Genomic DNA, 27,795 nt, shown 5'->3' with positions numbered 1-27,795 from the left:
CACTTGCATGCTTTTTAGCTGATAGTCACTAGATGAGACCATTTATACCACCACCATGTTATGTCATACAATATGTGTTATGTTATGCTAAGAAATCGTCCTGTACACATTCACCCTTAACCCTCCTGTTGTCCTCGGGGTCAAATTTGACCCATTTTCAAAAAGATTCTAAATCAGAAATATGGGTTTCCCTCAACCAAATTGAAAAACAAAATAACATGGATGGTTCCATATGACGTTCCTCACAAGTTAAATAACTGATCGGTTCACTATTCTCATTGAATTTGGGGGTTTTCATTTAATTTCATAGCATTATAAGAAAAAAAAGATTTAGGATCACTGAAAAACGTGACAGAAATAGAGCTAAAAACAACAAAAATGTTCCAAAAAACGCAGAAATAACCGACAAAGACATCGTAAAAAGTGAGAAAGAAGTTGGGGACAAGGTAGAAAATGTCAAAAAGTGACAACAAATGTCGGAGAAAGCCTCAAAAACTTGGTCATGTCCAAAAAAATCAATGAGATTGAAGCAACCCCTTTACAGTGTCAATATGAAATATAAAAATATGAAATGTAAAAATACAAAGTATAGGTGGCGCTGAAACAATGTAGTGTAATAGTGTAAAATAAAAAGAGAGAAAAATGTCAATAAAAGTGACAAATGTAAAAAAAAAAAGCTTTAAAAATTTGGGGTAAAATCCACGAAAATTTAAAAAAGGCTCAGAAAAAGTCAACAAACGTTGAAAAAGTGACAAAATCATTGGGGGGGGGGGGGGGGGGAGCTACAAAAGGGTCAAAAAAGATGACCATAACTTTGATAAAAGGTTTTTCATTTTTAAATTTCTAGGTCAGTGGGATTAAAAGGGTTAAAAGATTTTCGTGAGCTTTTGAGAGCCGGCCAGTTGAGCGGGACGCTCCTTATTTGCATTAAGTAGCCTGGATTCAAGTTATACAAATGAGGAGCAGGCACCTCGATAATCCGCTTCTCCAAAGTCCCCACAACGCTACCAGAATGCATTGCATGGATGCTCACATAGACAATGGATGGTGAACGGGGAAATCACCCTTGACAATAGACACGCACCATAACTCTTCATCTTTCACCTAGCTCTCGTACCTTAGCCTCATCTTCCTGCAGGAAGCCTCTTTTGGCCTTGCGGTACTGGTGGAGATCCATGGAGGGGACGGGTCTTTCCATAATCAGGACCAGGTCCTCCTCCAGAAGATAACAGTCAAGTAGGGAGATGGCTGCAGAGCTCCCAGCTGATTCAGCTCCACCTGCTGCTTTTACCATGAGGGCGACTTCCTCAATGACCTTAAACACCTTTCCGTTCTTGATCTTAAGGAAATACAGAAAATACATTAGAAAAAAAAATATCACGGTAAATGAGAAAGAAAGGTCCGTGTTGGTGTAAGGAGACCAGATTCATTCACCTACCACTTTACTGTAGTAGACCTTTCCTTTTGGAATATGTTTGATAGCAACCTGAAAGATGGAAACACAATTGTTTCACTTGGAAGTGTGTAAAAATGCAGTGAAATATGAATATGTGTTTGTGTGTGAGAGTGAGAGTGAGAGAGAGAGAGAGAGAGAGAGAGAGACCTACTGATACAGCGTCTTCTTTCCGGTAGCCTGCATACACGGCTCCAAAACCACCTTTAGCAATCTGGTAAATCTCGATATAGGTGGCTTCAAATTCAGCTGCACATAATCACAGAGAGATGACATACTGGATGAGATGTGTTTTTGTACTACTTTCATTTTGAGGAACACCTATTGTTAGAAATGTGCTTATTTTCTTCATGTTCCTAATACGGCTCGTCTGTAGGCTAAATATGAGTATATAATATAATGCAGCCATTAGCTCTGTCCAAAGGTTAAAGAAATCCCCCTACCACCACTCTAAAGCTTACCAATTATCACATACAAAAACTAAGTATAACTGTTATACAATATATAACAGTTAGGACAATGAGTCCAAGCCTTCTGCGCAAAAGTCCAACCCGCGAAAGTCCAACCCAAAACGAAATGGCTGCAAGGCAAATTTTAGGAAAGATTGCAACATGTGAGCTGCAAGGTATGTAGTTAATTATAGATGCAAATTTCCCCTTGAAATGTATTTTATACATCCAATCAAAAAGCTTTAACCCTCATGTTGTAAAACGCTCTTTAGGGTGATTTTGATTCGTTACGTTGCACTTGACGCAACACTACAAGACAACTGGACAGATTTGGCGGCATTTATTTGCGACAAATCATTGCGGCTTTATGGCGCTAACGTTAGCACATAGTAGTATGTAGCGTACGGCGACATGATTGAAAATGAAGAAAGCAGAGATCCCAGAGATTGGGCAGAGAAGCAGCAAGACATTCCCATCATCCTCGGCCTTATCTGGGAGACGTTTGAGATAGTAGGCGTCAAGAAGGACTCCTGGCCAATGTGCTGGGGACCTTCTTAATTAATGTCTGTTTAGTAATTCATATTTCATCCTTTGTTTTCTTTCCAGAAGCCACATTCGAGCACACACACATGCATGTAGATTCATTTAAATGTTAAGGGGAAGATTAAAAAAAGAGAAACTGGATCTGTGACTTCTCACAGAATCACAATTGAATTCATATCATGTTCATATATCTTGCTGCTCAGTCAGAATCTTATTAAGCTGGAGTCCCAGTCTCTGTCACAATAATCATACATGTGATGTTTTAGGCCTGTTGGCAGACATCCATTTAACATGTAGCCAACGGAATATAAAGAGAATGTTTTCCCATGGTTGTCATTTGCAAGGCTACTTTTACTTTTATACTTTAAGTACATTTCCCAGCCTGTACTTTGTTACTTTTACTTGAGTAAAGAAGTTAAATCAGTACTTCTACTTTTAGCAGAGTATTTTTTAACACAAGTATCTGTACTTCTACTTGAGAACAGAAAGGGAATACTTTTGCCATCTATGCATCCGTCACTATATAGAGCTCCAGTTAGCATGAAACAGGCTACTGCAGACTGGTGATGGTGTGTAAGACTGGTGATGGTGTGTAAGACTGGTGATGGTGTATAAGACTGGTGATGGTGTGTAAGACTGGTGATGGTGTGTAAGACTGGTGATGGTGTGTAAGACTGGTGATGGTGTGTAAGACTGGTGATGGTGTATAAGACTGGTGATGGTGTGTAAGACTGGTGATGGTGTATAAGACTGGTGATGGTGTATAAGACTGGTGATGGTGTGTAAGACTGGTGATGGTGTATAAGACTGGTGATGGTGTATAAGACTGGTGATGGTGTGTAAGACTGGTGATGGTGTATAAGACTGGTGATGGTGTATAAGACTGGTGATGGTGTGTAAGACTGGTGATGGTGTGTAAGACTGGTGATGGTGTGTAAGACTGGTGATGGTGTGTAAGACTGGTGATGGTGTGTAAGACTGGTGATGGTGTATAAGACTGGTGATGGTGTGTATTGACCCTAAAGTCTGCAGAATAGCGCCAATAGTCATAATAATCATGTTACAGAAAAGCCTGTCTCATGAAAACTACTTGGCAAATGAGAAGTTACCTGTCTTCCCGTCAAAATGGAAAATCAACACGCTTTTTTATCGATGTTTTGAACATTTTCTTACAATTCTTACAATTATATAGACTAAAATGAAAGGAACATATTTTGATGGATAATCACAGATTGGAACATGTCAACTTTTACTCAATACTATTTCAAAAACCACTTCAATTGTTTTTTCAAATGCTATAACATTGAATAAAACGCCCCAAAATTAATGAAAATAGAGATTTGTTCTTGCCAAAGAGCGTTGTGTGGGATCAATCATGTTATTTTGGGTAGTTAAAAAGAACACTGATATAGGAAAACGGGTGAATTTGATCCGAGGGACAACATGAGGGTTAGTGGCAAGTGGAATTATGAACTCCGCTACACTGGCAACAAATTGAATAAGCGTATCCCTCAAATTGTCATACTATTCCTTTAACCATGAATCAGGTCCAATGTAACTTTCTTTCATATTGGCTTACCTCTGCTGGTTTTTACTGAGAAGGGAATGTCATGAATGATATCCTCATCTGAGGATGAACATGAGCTGCTGCTCAGGCTGAAGTCAGAGTTGTGCATCTTTGAGGGACTGTCTGTGTCATCGGGGGTCACACGGCTACCCGTAATAAACCCAGTCCTGGGCCCATTGGTGCTGGTATCTGAGGAACTGTCTGTGTCATCTTGGGTCACACGGCTACCCGTAATAAACCCAGTCCTGGGCCCATTGGTGCTGGTATCTGAGGAACTGTCTGTGTCATCTTGGGTCACACGGCTACCCGTAATAAACCCAGTGCTGGGCCCATTGATGTTGGTATCATTGCTACCCCTTCTCTTTTTCTTTGGGCAGTCATCATTAGTGTCTGTTTTCCACTTGCTCTCCCTCACACTGGCACCCCCTGCTGTAACACTGTGAGAGCAACTGGTGTATGGAACACCATCGGCCCTTAGACCCTGATCAGCGCCGGCCTTCCTTTTGCCTCTCCAATCTTTGACATCCTTCCCTGTGCCGTAGCTGAGTTTGCCGGCGTTGGAGTCATTAGCTACATTTAGAGGGAAAACTATTTGTTTCAGTATTTAGCGGAGTTTAATCCCTGATTGCATTAACCCTTCTGTTGTCTTCGGGTCAAATTTGACCCTTTTTCAAAAAGTTTCTATATCAGAAATTGGTTGTTTTTTTTCAACAAATTGTCCAAAAAAGTAACATGGATGGTTCCCATCAACGCTCCTCACAAGTTAAATAAAATATTCAGTTCACTACTTTCATTTAATTTGGGTGTTTTTTGTCAATTTCATAGCATTTGGAGAAAAAACATCTGGTAAAAGAACTTTCAAAAAAGTGTGAAAAATGTCTAATAAAGTAACAAAAATGTCAAAAATGTCACAAACGTAAAAATAAAAAACATATTGATAAAAAAATGAAAAATGTCCAGGTCGGTGGGAAGACAACACAAGGGTTAAAAACTCACATGTACTACATTAATGGTGCTCTCAGTCAGAGTGCCCATCCTACCTTTTTGCCAGGACACTCACCTTGATCTTCTCTGGAGGCCGGAGCGTGAAGAGTCTTAAACTTCTGCGTAGAATTATGGGCCATGATCAACAAATGACAGACAATGCCTTACTAAATAGGTAACACTTGTGCCTCTTATGTATTTTTCAGGGTTTGTGGGTGAACTAGAGTGTTGTAAGTCACAGGATGGATGCTGTTGTAACCCAGTGTTCCATCAAGTGACATCACAACAGTGGGACAGAATGCTGCTGTGACCCAGTGTTCCACAATTTTTTTTTCTATACTTTATAAATTCCAAGGGGAAATTACAACGTTTTCACTCTGCTGTTGCCTGAATTACACACACATGCTCAGTTCTTATGCATGCACCTATGAAGAGATGTCAGATTGGGGGGGCTGCCCATGGAAAGTTAGTTAGGGGTTCAGTGCATTGCTCAAGAGCACCTTGGCAGTAGGCACCTCTCCGGCTAACAGTCCACCACCATACTTTGGTCCATATGGGGACTTGAACCAGTGACCCAACCCAACTCCCTACTCAACTGAGCTACTGCCACCCCACAATGCAGAACAGCACAATTCTTAATACAATCAACATGCCAAACACAACAAAGGTCCTTCTCACATGTTATGAATGCTACACAGAAATCAAATAACTTAAAGCACAAACATGACAGCTTACCATGCTCCTTTGTGCTTGCATCTCTGTCACACTGCAATAAGCACTTACTGCTTGGATAAAAGGTTCAGCAAAGCTAACAAGGCCTGTTCACATTACAACAAGCTCAGAAAACAGAATACGAAGGTCCCATGGCATTAACATTTCACTTTATGAGTTGTTTTTTTTAACATTAATATGCGTGTTTTATCACAATGCATAGTATCCTGGATCCATGAAATAACTGGCCTTTAATAATAAACATCTGGCTGCCTCTATGGGAATTTAACATAGGGGGGTGTATACTTATGCCCCCTGTATTTTAACATAGGGGGTGTATACTTATGCCCCCTGTATTTTAACATAGGGGGTGTGTACTTATGCCCCTGTATTTTAACATAGGGGGGTGTATACTCATGCCCCCTGTATTTTAACATAGGGGGGTGTATACTTATGCCCCCTGTATTTTAACATAGGGGGGTGTATACTTATGCCCCCTGTATTTTAACATAGGGGGGGGTATACTTATGCCCCCTGTATTTTAACATAGGGGGGTGTATACTTATGCCCCCTGTATTTTAACATAGGGGGGGGTATACTTATGCCCCCTGTATTTTAACATAGGGGGGTGTATACTTATGCCCCCTGTATTTTAAGGAAGAACATTTATTTATTTACAATAAATTATTTATTCACAAAGAAAATTGGTGTCCTAATAGGTTGGATTTTCCTATTTTTTTTAATTAAGGCATTAAGATCAATTTCCAAAAGACGTTTTTTATTCCTCTTTTTAAAAAAAACTTAACCCTTGTGTTGTCTTCCCGTCAACCAGGATAAAAAGTTATCACTTTCTCTGACATTTTTGTCACTTTTTCATTGTTGTGGGCTCTTTTTTTATGTTTTTTCCAACGTTATTTAATATTTCTTATGTTGACATTTTCAGCTTATTTCAAAGGGCTATTATTTGTGATGAAAAAACAAAAAAATTGGTCAAATTTGACCCGAGGACAACGCAAGGATTAAGCATATACATAAGTGACAGTCTTGTGCTTTTATTTTGAAGGCGTGCTCTTTTGTGTTCCGGTACTGTCCCGTTGTTCCACCAAACCCAGTGCGGTATGAAACTGACCGATGAATTCTAACTAGAGGAAAAAAGAGGAGAGGAAAATGAGGGAGCGAGAGAGATAGAGATAGAGAAATAGGAAGAGAGAGAGAGAGCGCGAGGGGGAGGTATAGGAGTGCTGTCGGACCATCCTACCAGCCGTGCTGTAGAGGAGGGTGAGGTTTATTAATGTACCGTTGACGCAAGTCGTATTCGTCTTTGTTGCTGTCAAGGCAGGAGGAAAATGTAGCGGGCGCGCGCCGTAATGCAAAATGAACATTCATTAAAACACTGCCGTAGAAGTAAGCTAGCTACACAATAGGAGGTTAAACCTACATTATGGTACTTTATGGTATTATGCTAATATCCAATAAGCTAATTTTTAGGGACATATACATTTGCTGTTATGTTTGACGTAGCCTATACCACCTGCTTTACACCGTGAAGGATGTAGTTGACCTGGGTGGGTGCTGTCAGTGTCCATAGACCTGGTGTTTTCACGTTATTCTAGCCGCTACGTGAGCAGGAAATGCCGCTGTAAGCAGGCCTGTCGACCCCGTCGGTCGGAATGAATGAAAGGCTACAGACAGTGGTGCGGGTCGTGGTTTGCTTTGGCCCAGACTGCACTAGTGTACACGCTGTTAGTGTGTTGAGCATACATGACTCTGTGTGTGTGTGTGTGTGTGTGTGTGTGTGTGTGTGTGGGTCCTGGTATCTGTTCATTCCTTGATCTTATCTCTGTTGTGGTTGCAGTGTTTTAACATGACAGCCCTGCGTCACAGGAAGGGCAGCAAGGGGAAGGAGCCCCCTCTTGGTGCAGAGTTTCAGTCCCAACAGTCCAACTGTTGCACTGATCATCATCCAGAAAAGATCTTGCATGGTGAGTGAGCCATCCTCCCACCTAGCAGATTTTCATACACATACACGTTTTTTTGGGTTGCAGCAGAATGGCCCAGTGTCAGCAGAAAGCAACCTTTGACCATGTGTTGAGCATTGTTGGCAGCCGTCCACCCTGCAGAAACAACCTTAAGCCACAGCCAGCTCCTGACCCTGACTTCTGACCTGTTGTGGGTGCAGAATGGGAAGGAAAAGTTCTCAGTGGGCTTTCTTACTAACTCTTCTGGTTAAAGCCTGCAATCCTACACCTTATGCAGTCAAAGTTTTTGCTTGGGTTACATCCTCAGAAGACATCTGGCATACTGAAGAGAAACATTTTTGTGCAGTTCACAGATTTCAATGTAATCGTATTGAAAGGAATGCCATTTATATTGTATGACTAACATGCATTAGGGGTGGGGAGAAAAAATTGATACAGCAAAGTATTGCAATGTTTTCAGTGGCAATACTGTATTGATACACAAGCGCCAAGTATGGATCTTTTATTATATATGTGTCAGTTTATCTGCTTGACAAACCCATTTTGCAGCAATAAAATTGAAGTGATATAAAAAACAGAGAAATGTTTCTTTTTAGATAAAACAGATGTTGACAAAGTTTCCTTTTGGGGACGTCGTTTGAAATTGGGAAAAATTTGAAGTTGGGAAAAAGGTTATAAATTGCAATATATCACAGAATATTTCAACATGTTTAAATTTGCAATTATATCGTATTGTGGCATGATAAGTATTGTGATGATATCGTATCGGGAGTCGTCTGGTGATTCCCATCACTCACATGCATGCACAAAAACAACCTGCTGATGTCATGTTGACTCAGTGGCATGGCTTAGTGGAGCACTCCATCAAAATGTAGCCATCATTATGCACTTTACTCTTTCTGTCACTTTTTATTAAAAAATAAAACCTAAAAAACAAGTGCAACACTATAAATGCCTTTACCCCACTCTGAGGGTCTGGCTAGTCCAAACAGCGTTCCTGGAAGGGAGAAAAACCTGCTCCAGGTTATTGACATTTCTTTAAACCAATCGCAATCATTATGGGCGGCGCTAAGCAACGGACGGAGCCACTGTGCAGCTTCACGTCGGGAAGGAACTTGTTTTTGTGGAACGTCTACGTTCAAAAGTAGTTTTAGTCCTCAACAGAAAACTCAGATTGGACAGATAGTCTAGCTAGCTGTCTGGATTTACCCTGCAGAGACCTGAGGACCAGGTAACCATAGTCCTCAGAAATCCACCGGGGGATAGAATTCCACCACAGAGAAAGCGGAAGGTAACGGACATCCAGACAAAAAAAATGTCATCCGGCGGAATTTCGAACGGCAAGGAAGCAATCCCAGAAGTGGAACGTCGTGGATATAGACTAGTTCGAGCGTAGCCTGACAATACCAAGACCCTGAAACTGATGCGGCTAAATAGATTTGAGCCATCATTCATTTCATTATTTACACCTGTGATTTTACTACTGTGACATCTCAAAGTATCTTCCCTGTAAAAACCCTGCATGGAAAACATGAATCATGTCATGTCAGCTGTTTTAAAAAGTTATTCAACTTTAACTTGACTAGAAAAACCTAATGACTTGTTAATGTTCCTGCAGGTGATTGGTCATGGGGGACAATAATCTGGACATCCGTTGGTTGGTCTGTGTCTGTTGGTCTTGGCCTGCTGTGCTGTATCTACATGGCCACACTACATGAGAACGACCTGTGGTTCTCCAACATCAAGGTAAAGGTTCTTCGCTGTTAACACCCTTATGCTCAAGTTATTTGTTCTTACAGAGGTGCACCCAGGGTTCAAAAAGACTAGTAAGCTCATTTAAAGGTCCCATGGCATAAAAATGTCACTTTATGAGGGTTTCTTTTAACATTAATATGAGTTCCCCCAGCCTGCCGATGGTCCCCCAGTGGCTAGAAATGGCGATAGGTGTAAACCGAGCCCTGGGTATCCTGCATGGATGTGGATGCAACAACAGTGTTGTTGTCATTACTTAGAATTCCTCATGGGAGCAATAGAACTATAACTTTAAAAGCTGAAATAATTCTACATGCATTTTGTTTTTTTACTCATCTCAAGAGGAAATGTAGCTTCAACATAAGTGTCAATATGGAACATACCATCATCCTGTGTTCACTGTTAAAATAGACATGACACTCCATCCTGAAATGGGATGATTGTTTTTCCATGCGCTGCGGCGGATTGATTTCCAAGCCCGTTTCTTGTGTCTTGAAGCAGCAGAGCGACTCATTTTTGGCCAGACCTTTTTAGAGTCTGTTTAGTGTTGTACAGCAACAGAACATTGTGCCCTGCCAGATATGATGTCATTTTCAAATCCCCTCTTTCCAAAGCATCACCAGCACTGTGGCCCAGACTGAGATATACATAGCAGACTTCGATCTGGTTGACATGGCAGAACAGATCGCTCTGTCAGAGTCATAACGGAGGCAAGATGTTAATGAACGCTGTTCATTTGCATCTTTTGTTTTTTGGCTAATTTAGCAATGCAGAAATAGTCATTTGTTTTGGTAGCTAAATGAGTGGCTTGAGGAAAGGAATTCAGGCCACTTGGTGGTGCCTGGTTTTGTCTCATTTTGTGTCGTTTACAATGATGTAAGGATGAATTAAGTGTTTTCAAATGGTCTATACCATAGCTAGAGTTGTGAAGTTTACCTGTCATCTATCAGAAAACTGATACAACAACCGAAGATACGGCTACAGTAATACAAACCACAGGTACCACACATGGTAATCTATTAAAGAGAATGAGAGGCTAAAGATTAGGTTTGGGGGGAAAAAATTGATACAGCAGAGTATCGCGATTATTTTCTCTGGCAATACTGAATCGATACACAGACACCAAGTATCGATCTATTATTATTATATATCTGTTGGTCAGTTTGTCTGCTTGACAATCCCAAATTGGAGTGAAATGAACAGAGAACATTTTTTTGGTAAAAGATGTTGACAAAGTTTCCTGTTGGGGACATAATTTGAAATTGGGGAACAGTTTAAGTTGGGAAAAAAGTTATAAATTCCAATTTATCACAGAATATTGCGATATGTTTAAAATCGCAATAATATTGTATCGTGACATAAGTATTGTGATGATATTGTATCGCGAGGCCTCTGGTGATTCCCACCTCTAACAAAGATGTGGCACTGGTGCACTGGCACTGGTCAGAGTTCTCTGAATCTGCTCAGAGCGTTTGAGTTCCACAGTTTGAATGAGTCAAAACTAGTGTCCATAGACGATAGGACAGACGAGAGAGTGAGACAAAACAACTGCACTCTGACTTCAAAGTTATCTCATCTGTCGGCACTAACGCATTGCATCTCGATCAACATAAAGGCCATCTGCACAGGATTATTTGTGAGTTTCTGTCACTGAGAGACATCCAGTTAATTGAACAGATGTAGTAAGACACAGATTGTGGTCCTATGCTGGTTTTGTGTGTGTGAAGGGAAGACGCAGACAGATGCTTTCATTCATAATAAATGCAAGTCACTTTACAGACCTGGCGAACATTTCCCTAAAATGTTCCCAAAGAAGTGGGCTCCTGGCTGACATCATCACACATTGCACGTGTGTGTGTGTGTGTGTGTGTGTGTGTGTGTGTGTGTGTGGTGTTGTGTGTGTGTGTGTGTGTGTGTGTGTGTGTGTGTGTGTGTGTGTGTGTGTGTGTTGGTGTGTGTGTGTGTGTGTGTGTGTGTGTGTGTGTGTGTGTGTGTGGTGTGTGGTGTGTGTGTGTGTGTGTGTGTGTGGTGTGGTGTGTGTGTGTGAGGTTTTCCTTCTGTTAATGCTATCAGAGCCTCTGTCTAAAACTACGTTCACAGAGAGACTGATACATTTGAAAACACTGTTAACATGTGAAAACAGTCCACACTAGCACATTGATCTTTGTCAACACTAAAATGCCCCAGCAATCGGAACACAGCTAAATCTCTTCCTGCAACTTCTCGGTAGGCAAACTACAAAAGTGAGCATCCCAGCCAACATCTGGTTGTTTCAGGCAGAAATGGAGTGGGACTATGTCCGACAATTTCTGTAACTTTCCGAAACCGCCAATCCGGAATTCACACCCACTAGTCTCCTAGGGGTGTTGAGGTGAAAAAGTAAGCTGAAAATGTCTTTGAATATCTTCCGGCAGAGACTGTGTGAAAATGTGTGCAGCTAGCTCCATATTCATACAATATGGAGTATCCTCTCTCTCAATGACAGCCAGAGTTTCACTCCACCTTCTAGTATGGCCGTCCGGTACAGGTAGAAACACGTGATAACCACGTGGTCCGACATTATTTTTGCAAATCCCAGCGTTTGCATTGCAACCCAGATATTTGTACAGCTCTCTCATTCACTTCAATGAGGCCACTGCCTTGACACAAGAGGGGTGCTGACACAAACACCTCCAATAGCAAAAGGCATTATCAACTGTTGCTGTCATTCAGCATGGTTCAGGGTTTGCAACAACATATCAGGGTGTTAAATGAATCGTTGCATGGATGCCTCGCGATGTGGACCTAGACATTTCTGCATCAATGCAATGACAGACCATAATCTGTTATTGCCTACTTCAGACTCCTCTACATTCATGAAGTGTCTTTTTTAAGAGCATGATAAAATTAAAAGGGGAGTTCATATCTGACTGCTTGAATGTGCTGTTGAAAACCCACATGTAACAATATCTAATAATAATATTGAGGCGGTAACTACAGGCCGACCGATATATCAGTGGGCCAATATTATCGGCTGATATTAGGCATTTCCCAATCTATTGGTATCAGCATTTATAATGGCCAACAAATTAAAAAAATATATCTATATTTATTTTTAAAATATTAATTCATCAGAATCATTTATAATTACAAATGAATGACTCTGATAAATGAATATTTAAAAATTTAAAACTGACGGTCAACCATTTTATTTGTGTTGCTGTTGCATAGTCTGTCCACCAGAGGACGCTCTACAACGTCCCTGTTAGTGGTGGCGTTGCATAGTCTGTCCACCAGAGGACGCTCTACAACGTCCCTGTTAGTGGTGGCGTTGCATAGTCTGTCCACCAGAGGACGCTCTACAACGTCCCTGTTATGTGTGGCGTTGCATAGTCTGTCCACCAGAGGACGCTCTACAACGTCCCTGTTAGTGGTGGCGTTGCATAGTCTGTCCACCAGAGGACGCTCTACAACGTCCCTGTTAGTGGTGGCGTTGCATAGTCTGTCCACCAGAGGACGCTCACTGTTGCCAACGTCCCTGTTGGCAACACTGATTTTTTTGTTGTTGTTTTGTTAATGGGTTGTTCTTCAAAGGACTTTAAGTATAAGTCTCAAGTTTGTATTTTTATACATTTTATTTATCAGAACTTTAATTCCTCTGTTGTGACAATAAAACTAATTGTTATAATTTTTATTTAGTGATAATTCATAAATAACTCCAAATAACTAATGGGAAATCTGTTTATGATCTGTAACACGTTTCTGGATCTATTTTAAATATATACCACAATATATCGGCATATCGGATTTTTAAATAACCAAATATTCGTAACGGTGTCGGCAAGTCCACCTGCAGGACATGCTACGTTGCCCAGTGAAAAGCATGTGTCCTTTTCCAAGCCACATGATGAATGATGTAATGTACAGCTAGCACAGTGTCCAGACACCCGAGACACGCTGATGCTGCTGTCTGACCTTACCTTGAACTGCTTGCTCTGGCTCACTCTCTTCGTTGCGATTACATATTACGTTTCCTGCCCCCAGAGAGGGCTCTCACTTTCACGCTTCCACTTAAACACCACACACACACACACACACACGCTGTCTTAACCCTCATGTTGTCCTTGGGTCAAATTGACCCGTTTTCCCATATCTATGTTCTTTTTACCTACCCAAAATAACATGATTGATTCCACACAACGCTCTTTGCCAAGTACAAATCTCTACTTTCATTAATTTTGGGGCGTCTTATTCAATTTTATAGCATTTGAAAACAAATTGAAGTTGTTTTGAAATAGTATTGAGTAAAAGTTGACATATTCCAGTCTGTGATTATCCATCAACATCAACAACAATTTTAGTCTAAATAATTCCTAATTTCTGCTTTTCTAACTCAAACATTAGGTATAATTCCCTGTAAATTAGGTTTATTGACCGTTAATTCCAAGAATAACTGTAAGACTAAAGTTAATAAGTCAGTGTTACGTAGTGTTGAAAACGTCAAAGGTGGCAAACACTGAAAAAAAGCCTCAAAAAGTGTTGAAAAAATGGACCAAAAAACTTAGAAACGTTGATTAAAAGCCTCAACAAAAGTGTTGATCTTCAATTTTGACGGAAAGACAACACCAGGGTTAAGTGTGTCCAGGTCAAATAGGATGGAAAGATCTGTGCAACACGCTGGAAAGTAATTTGGGAGCGTGGGAGTCCTGCCCATGTGGTGTTTGTACCTTTGCGGTTTGTTGTTGTTTGACCTGACCCTACAAGACTGATGGTATCAGAGTGTTGGCAGTCTGTCAAGAAGCTGTTGAACAGCGGAGAAGGCTGGTTTTAATAATCTCACATCTCTCTCTCATGGCTTCCATATCCATTGTGTTGCACGGGGAATGTGCTAGAAGTCTTAGCCTCAGGTTAAAAGGCTCTGGTGGGTTTGCTATCTAAGTTTCTCACACTCTTTCTCTCTGTCTCTTTCACACACACTCTTACAATGCGTATTGTCGCCAGTCATCGTACAGCATACGTGAGACAACTGGCTTAATCTGGCCTCTTGAATTCATCAGGTGAGATGCCATGTCCACGTCTGTCCGAGTGCAGAATGCAGTTTATTTCAGACGTGCTCAAAGCTTGACGTCAGTTCCAGATCCACAAAACCCTCTGTTCCCCGCATTTTCCGAAGGATCATCCAACATGTTCCCCTCGCTCGTCCCCACCCCCACCCATATTATTCTTTTCCTGTGTGTGTTTTATAGACAAGAGGTCACCAGTAGTGACTGTCTTCTCTTTCCCTCCGTCTGGCTGCTCCAGTTATCTACAGCCCAGCCTGCTGTTCACGAACTCACTGGGGCTCAGTCTGTATGCCTTCTTTCCTCTTCGTACTTAGTAGAACAATCGCTTTTTGTTTAGAAGTGTCTGATAGAGTTCAAGGGAGGCAGATGTCGGTCCTTGTTTAATCTCCGGACGACATAAAGCAGAGGGATTACAAAGATAGGCCAACGCTGGACGGACACCCACTTGAATTCTTCAAGCACCATATCAGAGCGGTGGGAGTTATTCAAAGAGCCATACGGAGGAAATGGTAACAGAGAGAAATGGAGAGAAGAGGACCGGAAGAAGTGAACTGGCTTTCAGGATAATGAGCAGTGTGTGAACTTGTTAACTAGGCCCTGTTCTCTTTGACCTTTTAAACTGAGGGATTAGTCGTCTCATCAGAGTTCTTGGGGAAAAGCCAAGGCTTGTTTTGCATCGAGCAAACTCAAAGGAAGAGTTGGAAATGAAACTAGCTGCTCATTCCCTCGTACAAGGCTTTTGCATATTTCCTTTGGCAAGGAACTTGAAGCAATTTAAAAAAAGCTAATTTATTTGGACTGACTTCAAGAGAAGAAAAACACACCGCATTTTAACACTCATTGCCGTTATGGATTTGGATCAGTTCTCTAGCTCAGCCCAGGAGCATGCTGTTTATCTACCTGAATTCAGCTCATCAAAGGATCCAAGAACTTATTGATAATCTGCATCTTCTCAGGCAATGGAGCTTCGTAAAAGAGAGAGACTGAGCAGGCTGCAACCCAATCTGGGCCTGTCTCCAGATGCACCGGCTGAAGGGAGATGCACCAGTAACATGATGTCGGGCACAGAAAGGTCTGACGCCACACATCAGGATACAGGGGATTTTTCTCTGCTAAGAGGATCCGGTGCTTGTTCCGGTTCAGGCGTTCTTCCCCGGTGGCCTTGGCGACAGCGTGTTTCCATGGCAGCCGGGCTGTTATTAGCTGGGCTGCTGGCACTGACTCAGGCCTGGTGCGTCAACTCCATACATGAGAATCTGCTGTGGTTCTCTCAGCTCACGGTAGGAGTTCTGATGCTGTGTTCATTTGAAACTTTGATTAGGATGAACCGCGCACACCACAGTAACAGCCTGTGGTACGAGTTAACACACCATAACACGGTGCAAATAAAGACTGTCACACCCCTTGTCTGGTCACAATATTTATATTCTTCCTCTTCTTTAAATATATATATTTTTTTCCCTAGCTTCTTCTTTTCTACATGTCACAGTGTCCTTAAAGGGTAACTACTGTTTTTTTTCAACCTGGACCCTATTTTGCCATGTTTTTGTGTCTAAGTGACGGATGGTTACAACAATCTTTGACATTGGTCCAGTATTAAGCAAGATCGCTGCAGTCGGCAGCGGCGAAACAAGCTTCAATGGAAGTTCGTAGGGACATTTTCCAGCTTGTTTTTACCTTCACAAAAGTGGTTGTTTGGCCACTGACAGGCTCAGATTAATATTCTAACCCTCATGTTGTCCTTGGGTGAAATTGACCTGTATATCAATGCTCTTTTTAACTACCCAAAATAACATGATTGATTCCACACAACACTCTTTGGCAAGTACACATCTCTACTTTCATTAACTCTGGGGCATCTTATTCAATTTTATAGCATTTGAAAAACAAATTGAAGTGTTTTTGAAATAGTTTTGAGTAAAAGTTGACATATTCCAGTCTGTGATTATCCATCAACATCCATTCCTTAAATTTTAGTCTCAATAATTCCTAATTTCTGCTTTTCTAACTCAAACATTAGGTATAATGTCCTATAAATGAGGTTTACTGACCATAAATTCCCAAAATAACTGTAAAACTAAAGTTAATTTAGTGTTACATAGTGTTGAAAACATCAAAAAAAGTGACAAACATTGTAAAACAGCGTCAAAAGTGTTGGAAAAAAGAGACAAAAACATAAGAAAAAGTTTTTAAAAAATCCATGAAAAGCATCAAAAGTGTTAATTTTCAATTTTGACAGGAAGACAACCCGAGACACTGAACTCAACGTTTTGTTCTGATGGCTAGTCCAGAGTGGGTGTTACAGGGTGAATGAGAAGAAACTTGTAAAGTTCTTTGTTTGTTGAGTTAGAAAAACGCTATGTAAGTACAGCTCATTTACCATGTCACACATAAACTAGTAGCAAAGAAACAGAACTGTCAGACATCAGAAGAGTTCCAGAGATAAGAATATTGGTTTTTATAATGTATTCCACGAGCATGATATCATAGCTGGGCTGCTTGATTATGGAAACAATTACAATCACGATTATTCAACACGGCTACTCATTGTCTTTTGTAAAAGTTTTGCAATTATTAAGCTTAAAAATTAGTCAAACGTGTTATTAACGGCGTTAACGCAAACCCATTTTAATGGTGTCAATTTTTTTTATCGCCAGATTAACGTTCTTTTTGGCCTAGCAAACTTTGTAGTTTTTTTTCACGTGCTGTTGGAACAACTAGTAACGTTAGAAAAACTACAACACCACACCGGATCCAGCTAGACCAGAAACAAAACAACAGGCACGCCACACACACGCCGTTTGGGCCAAAGAGTAGTAACGTTACGGTTTGGAGTGGATGGCGAGCGCGAGACGCCGAAATGGACTCCGATTAGATTCTGGATGGAAAGTTGACTTTTTAAAAGTTGCCAAATGTTCCATTGGCCAGACCAAAGTGATCTGTGTGTTCTGTCGGTGTGAACTGAGCAGCACGGCCGGTCTGAAATACCACTTGATGGCCAAGCACACAGCTGATGCCAATTCCCCCCCCCCCCCCCCCCCCAATGAAATTGTTACATTGTGTGAGAGATTATTTTCTCCAAGTGAAATCGAACACCACAGTAGGCTGTATATGTTGTTTTCAATTAAAAAAACACATTTGCGATCCACTTTGCCATGTTGATAAGAGCATTAAAATGAGAACAAAAATCAAGGGACAAAAAAAAATCAAGGGACATTTAGATAATAGTTAGATAGATAAAATTGTGCAATTAATTGCGAGTTAACTATGACATTAATGCGATTAATCACGATTAAATGTTTTAATCATTTGACAGTACTACTAAATGGCACTTAATACTTTTCCTGTATTAAGACAAAATAAGAGTTGTGTGCAAAGTGCAAAATAATACTTTCTCTATATTACTTTGTATTTGGGATCAATAGTAGCCGTAATCAAAATTGCAAATAAAATGTTGATGAATTGCACAGCCCTAGATTATAGGTGGAGCTATGCCGGGAGTTTGCTGAGGTTACAAAACTTAAAGGCGTGCATATTCCCACCCTAAAAGGTGCAAGTAGCAATCTATTTAACTGAAGATGATGAGATGTAGCTGTAAGGGTGGGGCTACAGGCTACAAATGGACATTTTAGGGGGGGGGGGTTAGAATATGGAACATTTTGTATACAAAGTGAATTTATATGTCACTTCATGGTGGATTTGTGTCTTTTTTTTAACATAATAGCTTAAGCTGTAATGCAAATGGAAATCAGCAGGGCAGTTCCCTCCGAGTCATTTAGTGGAAAATCAGTTCTTAGGACCATTAGTAGTCCTTTTATGAGGGATGAGCTTTTAATCATAAGTGATTTCTGGGAAAAGATGACATAAATCGTACTGTAATAATACTCTTAAAAAAATATTCTTTGGTCCCTTGGAATGACCACATTCCACTATGCAGGGACAGGATACTAAATACTGTCATTGAATTCACATAGCTGATATGTCAATGAAATATATCAAATAATTAGCTTTGAGACGAGCACAGCTGTGAAAACTATTTACAAGCTGAACATGATAGATTGATGATTGAGTTAATATTCTGCAGCTGGTTGTTCACTGTTTGCTCTCTGTCCCCCCCCCCCCCCCAGTGGAACAGTAATCATTCATGGCAAGCAGGAAATCTCTTGGGAAGACATCATCTAAGCACACCCACACACACACACACACACACACACACTCCCACATACACATACACATGCACGCACACACACGCACAATCACACTGTGTTACCTGTCTTTTCGTTACTTTTGAGGATTACGACTTTAATAGCTGCTTTGCCTCGATCCTCCATGTTTCTGTCATGCTTTGCCAGCATATCTGTTTTCCATATTTTAGAGAACAGAAGTCTTTGGTTTAATACAACCATAATTCCCGTTTTGCTTTCAGGAAGTGGAGCGGGAGATCTCCTTTCGGACAGAGTGTGGACTGTACTATTCCTACTACAAGCAAATGTTGCAAGCCCCGTCCATACAGGAAGGTAAGCACTATGATTATGGTGATTATTTTTTTGGTGTGTGTCTATATAATATATATAATATATATATATATATATATAGATATATATATATATACATATATAATCTGTGTATATATACTATATATATATACAGTATGTATTGCATCAATGATGGCCTTTTATTGGATTGAAGGGTGGTGTCTTTTACATAAAAGGGGGTTTGTAGTAGCTCAGTCAGTAGGGAGTTGGGTTGGCAACCGGAGGGTTGCTGGTTCAAGCCCTCATACGGACCAAAGCATGGTGGTGGACAGGTAGCTGGAGATATGCCAGTTCACCTGGGCACTGCCAAGGTGCTCTTGAGCAAGGCACCAAACCCCCAACTGCTTGGGGTGCCTTAACATGGGCAGCCACCCCCCACTTTGACATCTCTCCATTTTGTGCACGTAGAGGTACAGAGCATGGTAATTCAGGCCTGTTATTATTATGTAATGCATTATTTCATTATTATTATAAAACCGAAAAAGTGTAAGGAAGTATAAGAAATGGATTAACAGTTTATCTGATTTAACATTAGCTGCAAATGTTAGCTCTTTGGGCTAACTATCTCACTACCTACAGTGGTTACTAAGCAGTATGTTCACGAAGCATATCATCAACCAACTACATTATTTTGTCCTGTTTGTGTCAGGTTTAAAAAAAAAAAAAAAAAAGCCTCATTCAAAGCGGAACCATACGTTAGCACTCTTTCTCATTATTAGATTTTGGAACCTTTACTTCACTGCAACTCCTGTCAGCATTGTTGAGTATCTTTCTGACCCTAACAGCCTTTACTAATATTAAAAGTCGAAACATGCTGTTTTGAAATACAATATGCAAGCTAAGCAGCCACACAGGGCTAAGTTAGATTGAAGTAACATTTTGATCTTACATTTTTCTTTTACCATACATAGCTACTTATAATTCTATGACTACAGTGTGACTCAAAGACAATGCTGTTTCTTTATTTTGTCTTCTGTGTGGAACATCAACTGGTAAGAAAGATGACTTTTAGCATGAAATCGTTTATCTTGCTATCAGACGTATATTTAAGACCATTTCACAGGACTCTGGGTTTCAAACAAGTCAGCTGGAATCACTCAAAAGTCAGCCCGACATGATTTTTGTAACCAACTAATGGAGCCAACAATAGCTCATTTAGGTAAAACTACAGCTGATAAAATCTGATAACCTAGCATTTCATGGATGTGAAATTAAACATTAAAACATGGTTAATATCTCAAATCTTGATGTCTCTACATATAGAGACATCAGACAGCTGCCTCTTACCACTCTTACAAGGTAAAAATAAACTTGTTTCCCTCCATTTGCCAGTCAGACCTAACTCACAGCAGTTTCTCGTGACGCACAGTCTGCTCTGAGGATAATTAGTCTAATTATTTGTTCCCATTATCGTGTAAAATTCCTAGTTGGAAACAGGCCTAATTTTCCACTAAGGCAAATAATTGTGCTGTAGGCTAATCAGTGGAGGAACTGGCTGACCTCGCTTTCTGTCTCACTCTGTGCTTATTTCTTGTCAGCAGAACGGCTTGATGTGCAGAAACTACAGTAGTTAGAGTCAGGGTTGCACGATTATGGAACAAATATTTACAGTTTGTACGTAAAAAATGAACGTTACCTGAAAACAGTGTGTAGGTTTTCTTCTTAGCATCTCACATCCCACTACAGTCAGAAACATTGTGCCAAAATATGAACTATAATGTCTCTGTCAATGGGCTTATCTGCTAATGTTAGCTACCCACTGTTACCTTGAAACCATCCAGCAAATAGACGGTACCGTAGGGAGGTTACTTGAAACCAGTGACTTAACGTCCTTTTACACAGTTTAACAACAAAACAAAACGCTGAGTAAACATTACTAGCTACTTTTTTCATGTTGGGTTTGAGCAAAGATGCACCCCCACAAACCTGGAAAACGGTTTTAAAACAGTAGCTAATGTTAATACAGCGTGTCGGAGGAATACAGCGTCTCCTGCAGCGGGGGGGCAAAGGGACCGCAGCGCTCGCCATCGTTAGCTTCTTGTCTCATGTGGGGTCAGATAAACAATAAAATCATCACATTCACTGCCCACAATGCTATTGTCCAATAAACCGTAGCTGCCTGAGTGCAGATTTCATGTCGCGGCTTTGGTTGCTGTTTGTCACTTTGCCTAAGATTGAGTGACAAGTAGTACTCACCCTGTTGTTTACGTGGTTGCCATGACTTTGTGAGTGATGACGTCCTGTCACTGTTCCAGTTGCTCACCCTAAAAGGGAAAGAGAGCGGATGACAGTTCGCTTGAGTTCAGTAGAGCAGAATGCCCTGCAGACTCGTGTAATTATGACTTTATGACTTTTCATAAACAGCTGAAGGAGCGGCGGTGTACATGGCGGAAGCCCTGTTGTGCGTTGCCCTATTTCTGATACCATGGCAGCAGAAATTTTACCGTGGCGGGCCGCCAACAACATATCAACATAGAGGAAGCACTGCCCTAGCTACACGCGCATCAGCTCTTAACAAGAAGGAGTGGGTGGCATGTAATCTGTCAGATCTTAGACCTTTTCACATGCTAGGATAGTCCAGGATATAGGGTCCTTTATCTCACAGAAAGAGTCTTTGGGTCAGAAGAAAATGAGAGCTTTATAGATATATACTTTACATACAAACATACTTTCCAATCTCAGATCACATTTTCACTTGTACTGTGACCACTACTAATAATTTATAATAATTTATACTCTTTATTGATCCGCTATGGGGAAATTACAATTTACACTCTGTTGTTATTACACACTACACAAAGGCCTGAAACACACACACATGCTCAGGTCTTATACGTGCACTAATGGAGAGATGTCAGAGTGAGTGGGCAGCCAGTGCTGGACCAGCGCCCTGAGCGGCTGAGGGAGGTTCGGTGCCTTGCTCAAGTGCATCCTGGCAGTGCCCAGGAGGTGAACTGGCATCTCTCCAGCCACCAGTCCACACTCCGTACTTCGGTCCGAACAATGACATTATGACATTACGTAAAACAGGTGATTTAACGTCACCACTCATTTTACTTCCGGTATAGTAACAAAACAAAATGCTGAGGAAATGTTATGGTTTTTCATGTCCCAACTAACCTGGAAAAAGCTTTATACAGTAAGAGAATACAGCATGTCGGGGGAACACAGCGGCAACTCAAAGGCCGAGGCACCGCAGTGATCGCTAGCGTTAGCTTCTTGTCTCCCCTGGGTCTGATAAACAGTACATGTATCAAATCCAATGCCTATGTACCCGTCATATTTCACACTGTTGTCATGGTAACACAGCGGCCGAGGCTTTCGTCTCTGTTTGTTAGAGCCGGACCGATTTATCGGCGGGCCGATATTATAGGCCGATATTAGGCATTTCCCCTATATATTATCGGCATTTATAATGGCAATTTTCTTTTTTTAAATTTTCATTCATCAGAATCATTTATTTTGACAAACGATTCTGATAAATGAATATTTAAAAAATAAAAGATGGTCTGTTAACCATGTTATGAGCGTTGGTGTTGCATAGTCTGTCCACCAGAGGACGCTCTACAACGTCCCTGTTAGTGATGGTGTTGCATAGTCTGTCCACCAGAGGACGCTCTACAACGTCCCTGTTAGTGATGGTGTTGCATAGTCTGTCCGTCCCTGTTAGTGATGGTGTTGCATAGTCTGTCCACCAGAGGACGCTCTACAACCTCCCTGTTGGCAACACTGACTATTTTTGTTTGTGTTGTTCAAAGGACTTTTAAGTTTTATATCTTAAGTTTGTATTTTTATACATTTTATTTATCAGAACTTTAATATATTTTGATGTTCCTCTGTTCTTTTGTGACAATAAAACAAATTCTTAGCATATTATTTTAGTGAGAACTCCTAAACAACTACAATTAACTAATGTTAGGGAAATCAGTTTATTTTGTAACGCATTTCTGGATTTCTTTTTTAAATATATTGGCCGATATATTGGCATATCATATTTTTAAATAACCAAATATTTGTATTGGTATCGGCCTTAAAAATCACAGGGGCAATCCGTCGGGCTCTAATTCTTGTCATCCGCGAGTGCATTGCAGCAGACAGCTCCGCAGAGTCGTGTAATTACGAGTTCATGACATTTCTTAAAAAACTTAAGGAGCGCCGGAAATCGCTCCTTCAGCGCTGGACCGTATACATATAGCAGAAACACTGAGTAATGTGCAAGATAACAGTTTTTCTCCAATTACTCTGTTTTTTGTGATTGTTAAGAGCTGAAATCGTAATCATGATTACATATTTGATTAATTGCGCACCCCTAGTTTGAGTAGCAGTGTTAAGGGTACGGGAGGGAGGAGAAAAACATAGGGATGGCATAATGGAAGAAATGACAATTTAAAAGATTCATTTAGAAAATGAAAAGCAAGTGCGGTGGGAGAAAGGAAGGAAGGGTGGAAGAAAACGAGTGGAAGGAGGCGTGACTAGAGAAAGGGAAGGAAAGATATAAAAACAGTAATAAGAGGAGAGGTATGAGGACAGAAAGGGAGGATAACGAAGCTGACATAGGTAGGAAGAATCAAAGTGAGCAAGGGAAGGACAAAAGGAAGAAAAGGGATACAGCAAAAATGACAGTTTGGAAGATAGATAAAAAGGAATGAATGAAGTAGAAAATGTTGTGTGTGTGTGGGCAGTAATGTGTACTCTGTTGATGTAAAACAGGTTCTGGTTTTTATGGTCTTACATGGATCAAGAACACAGCAGCAATCAGGCCGACAGATGTCAGCCTGAACCGGGCTCTCTGCTGTTGGTGTCACGCTTTGTTCCAGTCAAACCAAATGCATAGTAATGATACTGCACCCAGTGCCCAATTTGGAATAATGACTCCAGTGAGTGTGTGTGCGTGTGCGCACTCATATAACCTCAATGGCATTCTTATTGCATGGCATAACAATGCCATTGTTACTCCCACCAAGGAGGTCACGTTTTTGGCTCGGTTTGTTTGTCTGTCGGCCGGATTACGGAAAACTACTGGCCAGATTTTTAGGTTTTTGAACTTGGTGGAAGGGTGTAGCATGAGCCGAGGAAGACACCATTACATTTTGGTGTGGATCCGGATCATCAAATTTATATTTCACATTGAGAAATAGGGCGTTTGTGCTGAATTCATTTGTCGGGAATAATCGGAAAAAAATGAGTTATCGACTGGGAAAATCCGCACTGCATTGACATTGTAAGATAGAAAAAATAGAAGGATACTTCTGATTTAAATACAACGTGGGTCTTATTTTAATTTTTGCCAATAATACTAACCAAAGTACAGTACTTGCTGAGATTATGATTTGGCATCAAGAACCAATTCCTACTTGGAATTGTTCCAGTAAAATCGTTACTTTATTGGAAGCTATTATTTGTATTATTATTATTGGTAGTTTACAGGATTTGGTTTCAAATCCTATCATCACTTCCCAATTTAATATGCTTTCCGAAGCGGTTAGGCGCTTGTTGTGTTACAGCCTTGGAGCACAGTAAGCAGCGCTCTAGTGTGGCTTTATTTTACATTGAAAAATCCCTTTAAACTGCAAAAGTGACATCGTTGAAAATGCGACACTCACTGGATCCGTTCATATACATACATCTGTAAAAGTATGTCCTATAATTACAGTTTTGCACAATAAATGTTCTCAAAACTACAAAGGCTACTACATTTCTTTCTCTTAAAAAGAAAATACATTTAGCAGTTTGGCTTTCCTTAGAGTCTGTGGAACTTGTTTTATTATAATGTATATGTATAATGTCATATATATCGTTATCGCAATAGGCTGCAATGGGTATCGCAATATGGATTGAAGGCCATTTTGCCCATCCCTACTTGTCAGCAACTTGATAGTAATTTAGCCGATTTAGCTTATTGACACATTCAGCAGATATGGACTGACATTGGCATTTGTTTCAGTTGTGGCAACCTGGTAAATAATGGTCTAATATTTAGTTTCCGTTTGGGAATATTTGTTTAGCTGCTAAGTTTTCCACTATGATTACCACCTAGTCACTAACTTTGTCTGTCTGCTTTTTCCGAGCGTTAGCTGCCTGCTACAGCTTAACCCTTGTGTTGTCTTTTTATCAATGTTTTTAACTTTTTCTTACATTTTTGTCCCATTTTTCAACACTTTTAACGCTTTTTTTTTCAATGTTTGTGACTTTTTTTGACCTTTTTTAACACTACAAAACACTTACTTATAGGAAATTATACCTAATGTTTGAGTTACAAAAGCAGAAATTAGATTATTATTTAGACTAAAATTAAAGGAATACATGTTGATGGATAATCACAGACTGGAATATGTCAACTTTTACTCAATACTATTTCAAAACCACTTCAATCTTTTTTTCAAATGCTATACAATTGAATAAGACGCCCCCAAATTAATGAAAGTAGAGATTTGTACTTGCCAAACAGCGTTGTGTGGAATCAATCATGTTATTTGGGGTAATTACAATTGGGTAGTTAAAAAGAACATTTATATAGGAAAACGGGTCAATTTGACCTGAAAACAACATAAAGGTTAAAGCAATGCAAATGATAGTGGTGAGAGTGGAGCAAATGAGCTAATTTGCAGACCATTAAATTAAAACAGCAAGCTGAAAGATGCTAAATTACTGTGTAGAACTAAGGAGTACTGCAGAGTCATGTGATCACTAAGCGACACCTTTCACAGCAAATTATTATTAATGTAGAGTAAAAGATATTTTTCCTATAGCAGCTTTACATTTTTTTGGAAGAACTTCCTCATCCGTATTCTGGATTTCCCGAAGGGAATATTTAGAAAAGAATAGTATGCCACCCAGATCTTCAATCATCTTCTCTTGTGATCATTTTAGTTAGTAAATGACGGCCTAAACAATATCCACACTCAATTGGAAATAGGGCTGGGCATTAATGATATATCATTAATGCGAGACTAGTTATCGTCTTAGATTTTGGATATCGTAGTATTGTGATATGACATAAGTGTTGTCTTTTACTGGTTTTAAAGGCTGTATTACAGTAAAGTGATGTACTTTTCTGAACTTACCAGACTGTTCTAGCTGTTCTATTATTTGCCTTTACCCACTTAGACTTTATGTCCACATTCCGGATGCTTATTTATTGAAAATCTAAGGGTGAAGATCGTCAACAATAGAATATCGCCACAATGTCACCATCGAGTTATGTGGTCAAGAATATTGTAATATCTGATTTTCTCCGTATTGCCCAGCCCTAATTGGAGATATGACACTAAAACATTGCCAGAAAACCCTGACATATTTCGATTTTTTAGAGAAAAAGCAGTTCAACAGTACTTAGTTATTTTAATTGAGCAGAGGAAGTTATGCTTGAGGGCTTCCAAATTTGAAGGCACTAATGGGTTCAGACATCCATTGTGCTCTTAGCAATTACAGAATTAAATTCAGGCACAAACACTCGTAGTGGTTGACAGGAATTTCAAGCACTGTTATTGTTCTTTAACAGCACCATACTCTGTTAATGAGCAAAGTGAGCTTTATCAGTCTCTAACTGTGTGTGTGTGTGTGTGGGTGTGTGGGTGGGTGTTCCTAGGGCTCTCCGATTTGATCCACGACAACTTGACAGAATCCAAGAGGACCATTAATCTCCTACAGCGAATGAATATCTACCAAGAGGTCTTCCTCAGTGTTCTCTACAGATTGCTGCCCATACAGGTACCCCATCACTCAGCTGTCAGCTATTTACAATTGGCTTGTAAAACACAAAAGATTAAAGTAATGGCTGCCACTATTACAAAATGATTGACTGTGTCTGTGACTTTTCTTGTCATTTGTGGCCCATGAAAATGAAGCATTCTCGAAGAAAAAGAATACCACACTTCGGTTTCATCATTATTAACCACCTCCCTGGTACTGTTGTGAATGATAACCATATTAGCAGACTGTCAGGCATTTGAGATGTGGTGGCATTTTAGATTTTGGTCTTTATAGCAGACATAGCTCGGCCCACTTGCACACACTGGAAGGGAAATGTTTCCGTATTGGCATATCAATTAACCGAGAAACAGTTACTTAGCTTCCTCAGAGATCTCACTGTGACAAGAAAGGCGTCGAAGTGAAATATCAGACCAAACTTTGAAAATTCCACAGTCACAGTTCCTGAATGCCCGAGTCAGTCGCTGTCACTGTAGTCAACTTCTGTGTGTGTGTTCATTTACAGTGCCTAATGACTAATGGTTTCTGTGTGTGTGTGTGTGTGTTCTAGTTGTATCTGGAGCCAGTGTATTTCTACATTTACACGGTGTTCTCGCTCCAAGCGGTGTATGTGATCGCTCTGTACCTCACAGCATGGCTCCTGTCGGGTTCCTGGCTGGCCGGTATGCTTGCTGGGGTCTGGTACATCCTCAACAGGTGGGTAAAAGCAGTGTGTTCAAGTTTACATGTCAGCAGACGATGGGGGATTACCATTTGGGGCGGCTGTGGCTCAGTGGTAGAGCGGTTGCCTGCCAATCGGCAGGTTGGTGGATCAATCCCTGGCCCTGCCGAAGTGTTCTTGGGCAAGACACTGAACCCCGAGTTGCCCCCGATGCTGCACATCGGAGTGTGAGTGTGTGTGAGTGTTTATCTGATGAGCACCTTGTACAGCAGCCTCGGCCACAGTGTATGAATGTTTGTGAATGGTGAATGTTTCCTGTAGATGTAAAAGCGCTTTGAGTAGTTGTTAAGACTAGAAAAGCGCCATATAAATACAGCACATTTACATTTACATTTAAATAAAATATAAA

General features: G+C 40.4%; 2 protein-coding genes across 3 annotated transcripts in view; one reads left to right on the top strand and one right to left on the bottom strand.

Annotated features, from left to right (window-relative positions):
* Positions 1-5,319, bottom strand: part of LOC116689834 (serine/threonine-protein kinase pim-2) — a 7,342-nt gene extending 2,023 nt beyond the window's left edge. Inside the window, exons 1-5 of the mRNA XM_032516516.1 lie at positions 5,073-5,319; positions 4,025-4,582; positions 1,608-1,702; positions 1,439-1,486; positions 1,118-1,339 (exon numbers count right to left, since the gene is read on the bottom strand). Of these exons, the coding sequence (XP_032372407.1) occupies positions 1,118-1,339; positions 1,439-1,486; positions 1,608-1,702; positions 4,025-4,582; positions 5,073-5,136 (987 nt within the window). The 5' untranslated portion in view covers positions 5,137-5,319. The remainder of the gene's footprint in view (positions 1-1,117; positions 1,340-1,438; positions 1,487-1,607; positions 1,703-4,024; positions 4,583-5,072) is intronic.
* Positions 5,320-6,781: 1,462 nt separating this feature from the next.
* dpy19l3 (dpy-19 like C-mannosyltransferase 3) overlaps positions 6,782-27,795 on the top strand; it is a 61,995-nt gene continuing 40,981 nt past the window's right edge. The window contains exons 1-6 of one of the 2 annotated variants that reach the window (XM_032516401.1): positions 6,782-6,985; positions 7,563-7,689; positions 9,305-9,432; positions 18,907-18,997; positions 26,604-26,725; positions 27,276-27,421. In XM_032516401.1, the coding sequence (XP_032372292.1) occupies positions 7,572-7,689; positions 9,305-9,432; positions 18,907-18,997; positions 26,604-26,725; positions 27,276-27,421 (605 nt within the window). In that variant the 5' untranslated portion in view covers positions 6,782-6,985; positions 7,563-7,571. Of the gene's footprint in view, positions 6,986-7,562; positions 7,690-9,304; positions 9,433-14,715; positions 15,761-18,906; positions 18,998-26,603; positions 26,726-27,275; positions 27,422-27,795 lie in introns of those variants that run through there. The other variant, XM_032516331.1, reaches the window with a different exon arrangement.

Source organism: Etheostoma spectabile, chromosome 1 (assembly GCF_008692095.1).
Source record: "Etheostoma spectabile isolate EspeVRDwgs_2016 chromosome 1, UIUC_Espe_1.0, whole genome shotgun sequence".
Taxonomy (NCBI): domain Eukaryota; kingdom Metazoa; phylum Chordata; class Actinopteri; order Perciformes; family Percidae; genus Etheostoma; species Etheostoma spectabile.
This window is presented reverse-complemented; position numbering and strand designations above follow the sequence as displayed.